The 15,011-nt window shown below is 38.9% G+C and overlaps 1 protein-coding gene across 2 annotated transcripts in view; it reads left to right on the top strand.

Annotated features, from left to right (window-relative positions):
- The first annotated feature begins 348 nt into the window (after positions 1-348).
- The window catches only part of LOC113066361 (TGF-beta receptor type-1-like), a 26,587-nt gene continuing 11,924 nt past the window's right edge, over positions 349-15,011 (top strand). For both annotated transcript variants that reach the window (XR_003279154.1, XM_026238280.1), the window contains exon 1: positions 349-524. Coding sequence is in view for 1 of the 2 variants with exons in the window: in XM_026238280.1 (XP_026094065.1) it covers positions 410-524 (115 nt within the window). In the remaining variant the exon portion in view is untranslated. The remainder of the gene's footprint in view (positions 525-15,011) is intronic.

Raw genomic sequence — 15,011 nt, 5'->3', positions numbered from 1 at the left:
ACTATAAAAAATCAAATAAAAAATAATATAATTATTGCATATGTTTCTGCTTTTTTATTTGTTATATATAGCCTAAACAAGCACAATGTAAGTCATGGCATGTTTATTGGTGTCTGACAGCAGTCTAGAACATCTCTTGTTGTGTTGTTTTATATCCAGACAGACTGCAAGACTCCGGTCAGACTCGGACATGTTTTTAATATCGTCCTGTGCGTGCAGAAGAGCCTGGCCAAGAGCGAGCAGACAAGAGGAGGCAGGAATGTGTTCTTATGCAATTCTCCAGACGGAGCGCGAGCGACGCGTTTCCTCCGCTGGGCGGATCCGCGATGACGCGCGCTGCGCCTCCCTCTCTCACACACACACACTGAACACCGCTGGAGTCTCGCAGAGGAAGCGCGAGCGCGGGAGGATGAGGAGCATGATGAGGAGCAGGAGGATGATGATGATGATGATGATGGGTGCAGGACCCTGCCGTCTGCTGTTTGTAGCGCTGTTCCTCGGAGCCAGGATCCAGCAGACAGAAGGTACGAGCACCGTCAGAGCCGCTCATCCGGGGCCTCGGAGCCTGCTCTTTGTGTGCGAGCAACTGAGCTCCAGCGAGAGTCTTTCTGCAAAGATGGCGCAGGTCAGAGAGAGAGAGAGAGAGGGAGAGAGGGAGAGAGGGAGAGAGTCAGGGAGAGAGGGAGAGAGAGAGAGAGTCAGGGAGAGATCCATTACTGTGATGTTCATTTTATTTTTTATTTTTTATTTATTATTTTTTTCTATATATGTACACTAAGCTTTGGCAATATTGTATAATTTACATTCATGCTAATTAAGCAATATTGCATTGAATTGAAGACACACACACACACACAGAGAGAGAGAGAGAGAGAGAGAGAGAGGATTCTTCATTCCTCAAAGACAGAAATGAAAAGCGGAGAAACTCCTTCATATAACACACGCTCGCAGGAATATTTATCATATATCACATCACACCTCCGAGCGGACCGAAAACGTTCACGTGTGTGTGTGTGTGTGTGTGTGATTAATGCTGGAATGTTTACAGTCTGACTGTAGGAGATTGTGTTTGTGGTTATCAGTGTCACAAACACACACACGTTATAAACCGATGATATCGAAGAAGTAAATCGGTTATAAACACGTTACTCTTCGGACTTTATTTTGCTCTCGTCTATTAATCGTCACATCTCATAAATAGCTTTTATTAACTTTTTACCAGATAAAAAAGTTGTTTTGCTTATTTGGTTTCATTTATTTGCATAACTAATCTTAAACTACGCCATATATTGCGTTTTGTGTTTAATCCGTGTACCGTTAGCCAGCTGGATCGAGCTAGCAGTCCGAAACACGATTAAACTCCGCTTTAACTCCGGATAACGCTTTAAAAGTCATAAACAGTGCTAATATTTCTCAGAAGATAACTTTTTTGGCGTTTGGTGTATTTTAAAAGCGTGTTTCGTCTCCTCGTTTGACTTTTGTGTACAGTGTTAGCTTTAGCTGTTTGGCTAACTTGTTTTCACTTTAGTTTCCAAACCGGAATAAAAGCGTAATAACTCAGTACAGCTGGTTAGCTCGAGACATCAGAGTGCTGTCGGATGAGCTTCATATGTGTTTCTAAAGCGTGTGTTCTTATGAGTAGTGATTTATGACTGACTGCTGGTGATGATAATAACAGTGATAACAGCAGTGTAAACACAGCTGATGTCAGATGATGGTGTAGATACAGACTGAAGGTCGACTGTGTTGTGTTAGTAGGAGTATTTGTAGATGTTCCTGTAGTTCCTTTCATCAGTCTCCTCACATGCACTTCTGTGGTGGACATGACTGCAGACTTCACTCACACTGGGTGATAATTATAATAATAATAATTCTGCTTTGTCTGAAGGCTCAGTTATTGTCACCTTCAGTAAATCGGAGATGGCTGCTTTATTGGCACCGTGTATGAATCACGAATGTCAGGAGAGCAGTGATGCATCAAGTCAATGTGAAATGGTGTTTGCAGTCCATTTTGTGTTTTGTAGATGCAATCAGTTAGGTCAGCCTTTGGTTCGTGCATGAATTGTTAAAACTCAATCTGCATTTGTGGCATAATATTGATTACCACAAACATAACTGACTTGTGAAGAGCAGAAGTCGAGGAGGCTAAGACTCGTCCACACCACGAACGTTAACTAAAGATAACCGTAAGAGCAGGTGTCTGATGCATGCTCATACAGTAATGTTGTGTTTGGGATGGGATCTGAAGTGTTTCTGTGACCCCACATCGCCTGTTGTCCAAGCTTACAGAACCCAGACTAATCAGAGCCAGCGGTGAGAGAATGCAGGGAAGGCCTTGTCTTTGGCAGAAGCAGTGTTTTAAAGTATATCTGGCTCAGAGAAACAAATAAAACGCTCCGAGGCTTGTGTGCATCTACAGCACTTTATGTTACACTTGACTTGCGGCTCTTAAAGTGACAAAGTAATAGAGTTTTCAGGCTTTCATTTTACAGTAATAGACTACGGTTATCAGCGGCGACTTTTTATCTGTCTCTGGGAGTTGAATTCAGCAGTATTCACGTTTTGCGGTTAATAACAGGCACATTTGCATCTTCTGAAGAGCTGAGCTCAGACTGATACCAGAGACTGTTTTATTCACTACTGACCCCGTTATGAACCGGTTGTTGTGTGTATTTACTGAAGTGATTTGGGTCAGGTGTCCTCCTCGGGTTCCTGTGTTTGAGCCGTCTCTGTGAGTTTCCTCTGGGATGAGCTGTTCCCTGCAGACCGCAGCGCTCTCAGCGTCCCGTGTTCGATCGGAGGAATCCCGTATCACTTTACACTGTGTTATTATACACACGTTCAGACTGAGGGATTGTGGTTTGGATGCAATACGAGATAGTGGCATGATTAATGGTCTCTGTCAATGCACATAAATCAAGCGTTTCTGCAGATTGAACTGACATCGTGTGTAGAAAACCATCCATACACAACACTTTCAGCAGCAGTTCATCCTGAAATCAACATTTACTCTTTCTCATGTCAGTGCAAACCTGTGTAACTTCTGGAAATACTGAAATTAGACATATATGCTGCCTTTCAAAAGTTTAGGTTTTTAAAGAAAGTAACACTTGTGTTCATTAGTGCTGCATTAAATTGATCAAAAGTGACAGTAAAGACAGTTATAATGTTACAGTAGATTTCTATTTCAGATAAAAGCTGTTCTTCTGAACTTTCTGTTCATCTGTGAATCCTGGAAAATAAAATGCATCACAGTTTCCACAGAAATATTGAGCAGCACAACTGTGTTCAACATTGATAATAATCAGAAATGTTTCTTGAGCAGTAAATCATCATATTATTCTGATTTCTGAAGATCATGTGACACTGAAGACTGGAGGAATGATGCTGAAAATACAGCGGAGCATCACAGAAATACATTACACTTTAACACAGATTCACACAGAAAACAGAGGATTTACACTGGAGTAATATTTCACTGTTTTACTGTAGTTTTGATCAAATAAACTCCTCCCTGATGAGCAGAAGAGACTTCTTTCAGTAGAAACGTTTAAACAAAGTACTGGAACAGATGCTGTTGTTCTTCAGAGATGAGCATCATAGAAGTGGTTCATATGACTCATGCTCTATATTCTAATGCAAGAAATATTCAGTATTTCTCCTGAACTCACGCAGTGGCTTTATGTCAGGAAAAGACCTAAATTAAAGTCATCATTCCACTGAAGCTTCCCATTTCACAGCAGCTCACAAATCTCACACTTCATACGTCACACGATTGGTCGAGAGATCCTGACATCAGAACTTCTGAATATGGCTTTAGATATCTAAATAAAATGAAAACAGCAAGTACAGCATAAAAAAATGGATATTCATTACAAAATTTGCTCAAGATTTCACTAAACACTGTTTTTTAATATCGACACTTTCAGAATCGGTCTTGAGTAAATGATGACTGAGTTTTCTTTCGCGAGTTGACTAACCATTTAAATGTGTCAGATGAATCTGTAAGTGTGAGAGAGAACAAGTGTCCGTCCGCTGAGCTCTTCTTCCTCCTCTTCAGTCCTGTCTTCTCTGGCACTCATTAGTTTTACTGCTGATCTGAAAGAGAGCTGTGCAGGTTTTACGGCACTCTCCTCTTCCTCCTGCGGCTCGTTTCCCCGAGTGGAGACGGTCCAGTCCAGTCGGCAGGTTTATGATCCCTGGAGCGCCGGGGATCTATGAAGAACAGCCCGTCATGTGCTCTGACACACTAGTAATTAACAGAGCCTCGTGCAGAGAGAGAGTCTGCCAGAGAAGTGTGTGTTCGACGGTTTCCTGGCCTTTCTCTCTGAAGGCTTGTTAGCGTGTCAGCTTCAGTCAGGTTTGGGAGTGTCCTAGAAAAGCTGTCTCCGGCTAACACTGACTTCCACCCACAGACTAGACAAGACAAGACGTCCCCGGGAAAGGGAGCGAGCATGGAGCTGTGCACAAACTCTTCTGCTCACAACTGGGTCACTGTCTGAAACACCAGCTCGCTCTGATTTGACGTCTTATAAACCAAGCTTAGAAGAGTCATGCTGAAGTTACCGTGATCGTCCGTGTGTACAGACACCAGACTCTTCACTATTCATGAAATATCCACTCTTTTTCCAACAGCCATATGAAGCTTTTTGCATGAGAATAACTTCTGTTAAACCGTAAACAATCAGTGAAAGATTGACTCTATGAACACAATAACAAGGATTTCCACAAACTGAACACAGTGAGGTTTCATTATTCTACTCGCATTCAACCAAAGGAAATCTAACAGTGTAAAAGCAGGAAGAAATGAATAGAAGAGACCATGAATAACCCCAACAACTCTAAAATACGTCTGTATTATGTAACATACATTGCTTTAATCCAAAATGTTCATTAACATTAACACTGAGTGCTAATATTTCACTTGTTTTGGCAGAACGTAATCATTGTATTTACCTGCTTCGGAAGCACTTCTAATCGGGATTAGACGAAGATGGCAATTTTAATTTTAAAGCATCCGTGTGGAAACAAACTCGGAAAGAGAAGTGGAGATTTGTGGAGAAGGTTCTTCAGTGCAGTCTGAGAATTATTGATGGCATATGTCGTAAATTAAACTACAGATATGCAGTATATGCTGTCTTTTTCAAATTGTGACAGTGAAATGCAGTGAAGAATTGAAAACAATCAGGAGACTGAAAAAGAGCTCTTTAGATACTCTTGTTAAATCTCACCGAACTCATGACGTGAGATGATTGGTTTCATTATTCTTGAGTGGAACGACTCTAAACATAATCTAGAATACAGTAATCTTGTTAGGAAAACGGTGGATACTTGCTAATGACCTGTGAGTTGATTATATATTTGTAATAGTCATCTGTCTCTTCATGAGATACATCTTTTAAATAAACCTGATAATAATAAATATGCTGGCTGGGGTGATTGCTTCACGTTGGAGTTTGCTCTAATTTACTGCAGCACACATCAAATATATATTCTGAGAAAAACTCACTGAAACTGGAAACGTTTGTGCCACCATCTTTGCACCTATTTTCCCCCAACTATTTGTCCCAAACAGTTTCTAAAGGGATTGTTCATCCAGATATGGAAATCCTGTCATCGTTTACTCACCCTCATATCATTTCAAACCTGTATGAGCTTGTTTCATCTGTTGAACATTAAAAAAGAAATCGGGAAGAATAGTGCAAACCAAACAGTAAACGGTAGCCATTGACTTCCATAGTATGGAACAAAGAGGGCTCATGAAAACATGTCCAGAGTCGTATTTCCCCTCTCTGTCGTCACGGATTCCTGCGTTAGCTTTCTAACTCATGGAGATGAACAGAAATCCTCGTGATTAACAATGAGAGTAGCTCAGGCAGATTGTAGCTCCGTTTGGTGCTGCTAATCGTTCAGAAATTATGTATTGCACAGCTTTAAATATGTTTGCTAATTAACTAATGGTTTCTGCTAATAGTATTCTAGCGTTTTCAGCTGGGTTTTAACACAGTCACATCCATCCCCCATGTGAACCTACTTGAAAATGCAAGCGTTTTTGTGATTTGTGTGTGAATGAGCATATATAAGGGAGAGCGGTCAGGGCCTTCCTTACCAAGAGTGTGATTCTGTATCATGTGCAGACAAAGACAGGTTTAGCAGAAGGCATTGTGGGGGAGGTGGAGGGGTCCATCTGAGCTCCTCACACCCGAACCCACATCTGTCGGGGACAAAAGGCTGGCAGTAATGGGCGGGTAGGGGTCAGGGGCGAGCGCTGACCTATGGAAATGTGTCTTCTGGACCGCACTGAAGGGGGAAGGGAGCGTCTCGAATGCTAGCTCTGTGTGTGACGCTCGCTCCTCCCCGTCAGCCGGCCGTGCAGGGATTGTGGTTGCTCGGAGACACAGGGTAATTAATTTCGGCTGCACACGGAAGGTGAGGCTTTCTTTGATGAAGAACCCACGTGATGCAGAGCTCCATCCTCTGTTGAATCTCTCCAGCCGGCTCTGGAGCCTTCCTTTGTCTGGGCACTGTGCTAGCCTTGGATAGACAACCTTCGTTTAAAGGCAGCTTTATGAGCTTTTACTCCTAGATGTTGACAATTCACATTTAGCAGTCATTGTCTTGAAGCAGATATATTAATGACATCCTACACCACAAAGGTTTTTGTCTAATCAGATGCTCTCTATTCTGAAAATGTCCTCTTCCCTTATACTGACCGCAACCAACTGGCAAGCAGCAAATCATTGGCTATATCTGGAATCAGCGCTTATTCCCTCATTTAGAGAACAATAACTAGGTTGGACCGCAGTGGCCGATAATGAAATCAAAACAACTCCAGTAAAATGGGGTTTAAGCTTAGTACAAAAAGCCAGTGAAGTCTTCCTCTCTGTGCACAGTTCTGCCTCTAGAGGGCGCTCTCGTACAGACCTTATCAGCCGATCCAGCAACCCGGAAAACATTATTGGTAGGGATTTTGGCAGATAAGCGATTGTTCCAGTAAGCAGTTATCGGTGCCGATTAATCGGTTGAACTCTACCCTCATTCACTGTTCTCTACATCACTCCACAGATATAATGCATGGTATTCTCTAACGGCTAGCTGTTCAGTGTACGTCGCATGTATGCTCGTTATTGAGGTGCATTATGGGATTGAATGAGTGCAGTCCACAATGTCCACTATGGTTTTTGATGACCGATATCTTAGAAGCAAGGTCGTCTACGGCCAATATTTATGATATTACACCATTTAATTTAAATAACATGCATAACATATGCTGCAATGAAATTTGAATTTTTCTAAATTAGAAATGTAAGATGAACCCATATGGATTTTTTTTTTTTTTTTTGATAAAAAAGTAAAATTAACAGAACTGTGCTTTAGTAAAAAAAAAAAATATTCTGTTATCCTGTTATAGTATTTTTCACATTTCTATAGATGGTTAAAAAAATGGTTGTGTTCACTAGGAAGACTGGATAATGCTCATAACTTGTGATAAGAAGATTTATTTGCCAAATTATACGCACAGATGTCTGCTTGTCTGTAGTGATTTGGTTGAGATACAGTAGTACATATACAATCCACTGAGCTCTCAGTATTAAGATTGGTAGTTGCTTCATGCTTTTTCATAACTAAACCGTATCTGTTATTACAGAAGTGTATATTTCTTTAAATCCGGTCATCAGGCCAGACCCTGGTGTGTCTTGTGTTGATTTCAGTCTGGTTTGAAGCTTCATCGTGTGTTTATTTGCACACAGTCTGCTCTGGTGTTTAACCTACAACAGTCTGTCTTCATGATAATCTTAAAAATATTGAGATGGATTATGGCCCTGGAGAAACCGCTTTGCTAGTACCTGCGTGACTGTTTCGCCATCAGCTATCACGAAATATAAGCGACAGAAATCAATCTTAACTTGCACTACAGAATTAATATGACCAATATTACCATGTCATGCTGGATTTTGGACTTGTACCGTGTTAATATGGCAGTTTGGAGACTTGTAATACCACAGTATTGTTTCAGTTCTTTGTGTTACAGTGTCACACACGCAGCATGGTAATCACTCACTCAATACTGAACATCAGAGTCCTTCAGATGACAATTCATATTTGTTTATTGGTGACGTTACAGTTGATGGGTCCATTTCAAACCTTAAAAAATTGGGAATTTTTGTTTATATTGTGAACGATTGAGCAGAAATATTGTAGGATGAATTAAGAATTTGTTTCCAAGATTACTTCTCAAGGTAAATTTAAACAGATTTCTGATTTGTGGCTATAAAACTTTTTTATTTCTTGCACATATATCAGCAAAACCTTTTCTTTTTTTCTTGGTTATTTTCCAGTTTAATGAAGCCTGCCCCGTTACAGGAGTAAAATGGAAGCTGTTTGATTCTGACGTTCGTATCGGGTCTTTTTTCCAGTTTGGGAGAGTCTTTCGAGCTCAATCGAGCGAGATTTGTTGTTAGGAATGCTAACCCTCCCACCCAACCACTTTACCAATTTACATCAGGATGAAGATGAATTAGCTGGGCTCTGAAACCTCGACACGCTCTTCTGTCGTTCAGAGAGCTGAAGAGACGCTGCACAAACAGCACAATGATCCAGACTCTCCGCTGCGTGCTTGGACTACACTGATGATTTCCTCGCCGTTCTGACGAAAAGACATTGAACAGCACTTGGCTTTCAGTCCCTCATCATTAGAGCTTCAAGCCAGAGGCTCCAAAGATGTGAAATCCAATTGCAATTGATTTCCAAAATCAGTACTCATTGTCTAGAGTTTAGTTTTTGTTTGGCATTAGAAACCGCTTCCATTCTTTTGATTTCTGAGGCTGAAATCCTGCACACATTCTGTCCATTCATAGATGCTCCTAATCAGATTGAACTGGGTTCATTGAAAGCATTATTGAGTTAAGTGACTCAAAACAGCATGCTTTTCATGAACGTAATGTAATGATCTGTTGTATTCCACAACGTAATTCAAGTATTCCTCTTTAATGTTTCAGCAGGCGTGCTTAAGAGGCTAATGAAATGGAGAATCAAAATGTTCTTGATAATCAGACATATGAGAGGTTTTTTCACAATTAATGCACACATACTGCAAGTTTCAGAACTCCTCAGTTGTAAATATGAGTTATTCTCTTCTCCCCTTCTGATGGGCCAGATTTATGTTGGTAACATGAAAAGCATCTGTTATTTGTATAGTGACACAGACAGTGATCAAAGACGTTCTCTTTGCACTCGCTGCAGAAGCACAACTCCAACAGTGATTTGATTTCTGCATTTCATCAAAACTCCCATTATAATCAATAACACAGTTACATCTGCTAACGAGTCTCTGATTTACACTGTCTTCACTGTTCTGGTTATGATGAAAGTATTGGATCATCTTGTGCTCAGCTACAGTGCAGCGCTGCATCCTTCAATGCTCTAAATATAACACTATAATCAGTTCTTCCTGGTTACAGTAAAACACAGTAAAGGTTTATGAGTTCCACACATAATGCTCAAGTCATATGCAAAGTTATTATCCAATCACGAGAGTGTGCCAACACAGCAGACACGCCCCTTCCAACAGAGCACTCAGATCAGGAGAGAAATTATGATGAAAAAAAAAACACGTTACGCTTATAAGTGCACCTTAGGACGTGTAAAATAATAAACAAATGACCCCTTTATATATTTCAAGAGTTTTGTGAAGTGCTCTGATAGGAAAAGAAATGAAGATGACTAATAAATGGCCCAAATACTTCACCCCAAACTGAACTCGAATTACTCCACTTCATGTCCTTCCAAACCAGAATGCATTTCATTTTTCTGCAGAACGCTGCAGAGAATAAGTGGCTGAATGTTCAGTTTGGACCTCATTGACATTCATTGTACATTTTTTAAAATACATTTTGATCCATTGAAAGAATCTCATCCATTAATCTGTGATTATGCATGAACTGTCCCTTTAAGACAAAATAAAGCGAGTGAATGTGAATCAGAAGCTCCGTTCATGTGAGAGCGCTGAATATCTCATATCCTCATTACTCCAGTCGTGTGAGAGTCAACAGATGACAGCAGGAGACTGAGCTGACAGCAGCATCCTCCCATGACCGAGTCTTCCTCCTCACAGAGAACAGAAGTGGAGATGATGGAGAAGTGTTAGATCATGTGAGACGCAAACACACATTCGATGTCAATAACACAGACTCAATGACTCCTGGAAACTCAGGCTATTAGTTTCAGTGATGCTGCATCAAGTGTTTGGTTTTGAGGGTTATGAATAAATTATCATTTTTTTTAAATGTTGGTCTGACAAAGAAAAAGTTTGACAGAGGAATATTATAACACACTAGTGAAATACAATTTATAAAAAAAATTCATTTATTGCAAAAATGTAATAAAATTTAAATGTATTATTATTCCAGTCAATGATATGTTTGACATGTAATGTAGGCCATTAGTTTGTGGTTACCTATACATATAATTCAGTAAAATAAAATGAGATAAAATTCTGTTGGTATGATGTTTATTTTGTAATGTATTTTCCGATCAGATTTTTAGAGATTATTGAAGGTGTGTCTTCATTGGACAGTAATACGGTTGACCAATCAGAAGCCAGAATATGATTTTCATAGTTTTAGGGTTTATAGGAGTTAATTAAAGCGGTTAAATATGATAGTCACACAGTTATGCTTGGTATCGAGAAACAGACACCTTGGTTTTGGTTTCTTGCTTTGATCACGACTCTTCTGTCTGTGTCTGAGTGAAGTGCTGGAGTAATGTTCAGCTGGGTTTAGACCGCTTCTGTTTTCTCTAAAAGACGCATTACATTTAGACTTGGACCTTGTCAGAGCACACTGCAGTGTATTTCCACCAGACAAATGTAAATCAAATCTGCCCTGTTGCTTGTATTTCTAAAAAGATGTGAATATGTGAGGGCTGTGTTTACTGCCACTGACAGACTCGAGGAAACAACGCAGAGCCGGTGCAGACAGTCTTTTACTGTATAAATCAGCAACGCTTCATAATCTACAGTATCACGACGCTATCATTACTCTCTAGAGAAAACTTCTCATACATTACACGCTTTAAAGCACAAAGCAGACCACAAAGTGTGTCAGATATAGAGATGAACATCAGAACAATCCTAACCACACTCATTTGTGTTTCTCTTCAAGAGATAAGAGCTTACAAATCAGAAATACAGTTATAAAAGTATATATTTGTAAAATAATGTTAAATATATATTAATACATATAAATATTTATTGGTTTGTGCTTTCTTTGTTTTATTTTGTTTGGTTGCTTATTTAGTTTTTGTCTTTGGTTTGGTTTATTTCGGTGCTTTGTGTTATTTGGTTTTGTTTGTGCTTCTTTTGTGTTTGTTGTATTTTGTGCTTGTATTGTTACTGGTTTGGTGTGTGTATGTTTTCAGCTTTGGTTTGTTTTATACGTGTGTTTGTTCAGTGAAAGCATGTGTTCGTAAAGGAGCAGAGCTGTCAGAACATGTATATCCAGATGATTGTTTGATGCTAACAGTGTTAGCGGGACACACACACTCACAGATCCATCCCTTTCTGTTTCTAGCAAACCCACATCACTTATTCTTCAGTCGATTGTGTTTGCATGACTCACTAGTGTTCAAGGCTGCTTGAGAGAATAGAGAAACCTTGAGCAGCGCATGCTATTCAAACAGCTCGAGTCCTGCTGCCTTTGGGTTTCATACACGTCCTCCGCTTTTCCAAGGTTTCTTTTCAAAGTATCAGAGGATAATCCCAGCGCTATGCATTGAGAGCGCAGCTGTTTAGCCACACACCTCAGCTTTGTTCATCAGACAGGTGTGTGTGTGTGTGTGTCAGGGTGGAGCCTCCGTCTCTCTCTCCATCTGCATCCTCTTCTCCTTCAGCTCCAGCTCACCTCTGATGGACGGGGAATCTTTAATTTTCCGGTCTTCACATGAGATTTACTGCAGCATGGGCTTTTATAACGAGGACCTTCTGAAGGCTTCTGTGCTTGTGAACGCTTGCCTGATAAACCTTGTGTTCGTGAGCCGCACAGAGCCAGATATCCACATAAATATCAAGATTCAGCTGCAAAAGCATTTTATTAAAGTGTCTTGCCGTACTGTTCATGTCTCTAGAGATGGGAGAACCAGTTAATTAGTAAGATTGACTAGGTTTTTTAATTAGATATAATTTTGAATAAGTGGTACATTAATTAACATGTTGATAGCACGTATAGTGCTTTAAAATAAAAAGATGGAGATGGAGAGATGGATTTGTTTATTATTTAATAAATAACTGTATTAATAGACAATTATTTAAATGTTACATTTGTTAAATGTAACAATAAAATACATGAGACTTTGATTCATACATTTTAAATTGTTACACTTCAAAATTAGTTATTATCTTGTTATATTTAACATGAGTCAAATATTATACATGAATGAAACACTTTTGAATTGTGTTTGTATGAAAACTTGTTTCCACCATGGGGAAAATTAAAATTTAAAGGGAAATTGTGACTTTTTTTTTATCTCATAATTTCTAGCAATTCTGTGTTTGTATCACACAATTCTGTTTTCCTGTGTTCTGCTTAAGGACAAAAAATTATATTAAAAAATATTCAAATATTGTTTTAAATAACACACACATTCATTTATTAAGATGTATACACATGAGAATATACACATTGTTTATTAAATGTATCAAACATGAAAGAGTTGTACAGCTAATGACTGATTTATCTGGCTCAAGACTGCTGAACTGTGTGCCGCTCCTGAGCGCCTCGAGGGAAGTGATTCTGAAAGTGTCTGGTGTTCGAGGTGCTCGTAGGCGGACAGATGTTCAGATATGAGCTGGATTTACTGTAGTTTGTGGTTTTGCTCAGCCGTGCTCCAGACTCACGTCACGACTCATTTCCTCTCTGTCTGTCTCCTCTATGAGAGGACAAATCAACTAAATATCATATCCCTGCAGCTCTCCCTCCACTGTAGTGCTGTCATGAGATGAATGTTTAACGTGTCCTCCTCATGACAGGACTGTGATACTTATACATCATGTTCCGACCACACTTCGACTAGATATATATCGTAATATCAGCGGTGACTTGAGAAAGTACTTCACAAACAACAAAAAATATTAATAATAATGATTGTCATTATCTTTATGATTATTATCTATGAATCACAACTTCATCATGGCATGCAAAAAGAGATTCCAGCATGTTTATTTATTTTCATAAATAGAAAATAGAGCCCAAAGGAAGTAAATACAAAGAAAAAGAATGGGTGAGAGAATAGAACCCTGAGGCACCCCACAGGAAAGTTTAGCAGGCGATGAAGAAAAATTACCCAATATAACAGAGAAACTTCTATTAGTTAAATATGGTTTGAACAGCTCCCTGGATGCCCACAAAATATTCCATTTAAGATAGAAGAATTGTATGATCAACTGTATCAACAGCAACAATCATCTTAATGTTGTTGTTACTTTAGCAGTGAGCGGACTGATATGTGTGTGTGTGTGTGTGTGTGTGTGTGTGTCTCTGTGTGTGTGTGTGTGTGTCTGTGTTGAGGGTTCTTCAGTCCGGGTGGGTCTGACAGACTATCAGAAGCAGCAGAGATCACCTCACCTGAACCCGTCAGTGCTGCATGCTAATCACACAGACATCAGCGCTTCAGACGCCAGTGTTTCTGTCCTCGCTCGTCAGTGTTCTCATCACAGTAACACCAGTTCAGTGAGTGCAGCGCCGCCAGACAGACAGCACACGTGTTATAGACAGCTCAGTTTGTGAGGGTTTTTTTCTTTGTTTATCAAGTTTTATATTTTTAGCTGCAGTTCTGCACTTTAACAGTAAAATTATCACTGACAGAAGCTGTCTGCTCTTCAGACGTTTGGAGTTCATGTTTCTGAAAGAAGTCTCTTCTCCTCACCAGGGCAGCATTTATTTGATCAAAAATGCAGTAAAAATGATGAAATATTATTGTGATTTTAACTAACTGTGTGAATCTGTGTTAAAGTGTAATGTATTTCTGTATTTTCAGCATCATTCCTCCAGTCTTCAGTGTCACATGATCTTCAGAAATCAGAATAATATGATGATTTACTGCTCAAGAAACATTTCTGATTATTATCAGTGTTGAACACAGTTGTGCTGCTCAATATTTCTGTGGAAACTGTGATGCATTTTATTTTTCAATAACTAGTACAGTTCATCACAAAATTATCACAAAACTTTGGTCACCATTCATTTCAAACTTCAAATTAGTATTATTTTGATAAAATTATTAATCAGTAAGTTAGTAATAGTAATTAATTAAAATGAGTAATTAGTTAAAATGAATAAAAAAACTGTAACTGTAATCCATTTACAACATATTAGATTTGGTACGTTTATAAAGTTGAGAACGGGTCCAGAACTGCATTGAAAAAAGCTACTTTTAAATCTAATTATTGTATATTGTGCCAATTAATTAATCTAATTCATCGCACATCAGTTTGTGCTGAGAAGTTACCCCTGAAAATATAATTTATTGTATTCATAAATGCATTAGATATTACAAAATGTAGCTTTAGAAATACATATTTTGACTGATTTTAAATTAATATTAATATATAAAATATAATATATATATATATATATATATATATATATATATATATATATATATTTTAAAATAATACTCCAAATATGAAACTAAAAGCGGCAGTAAGTGGCAAGTCACAATTTATTGAGTGAGTCACTGAATCATTTATTCAACCGATTCGTTCAAACTGCTGATTCATTCAGAAACAAAGCAAGGGTCATCTGAATCACTGACTCACTTGATTCATTAAACACTTTGATTGGAAATATCTAGTGGAATTGAGCGAAGCGGACAATATTGTGTCTAAAATGTCACACAACATGAACTTCTTGATTATTGAGCTGTTGTGTAAATCAGCATCACATCTGCAGTGCTGCAGATACTGTGGAGAAACAGCTCTCTTGCAGAACTACATCATGTGATTTAAATACTCTATG

Source organism: Carassius auratus, chromosome 49 (genome assembly GCF_003368295.1).
Source record: "Carassius auratus strain Wakin chromosome 49, ASM336829v1, whole genome shotgun sequence".
Classification (NCBI taxonomy): Eukaryota; Metazoa; Chordata; class Actinopteri; order Cypriniformes; family Cyprinidae; genus Carassius; species Carassius auratus.
The sequence above is the reverse complement of the archived record's forward strand: the minus strand, read 5'-3'. Positions and strand labels throughout refer to the sequence as shown.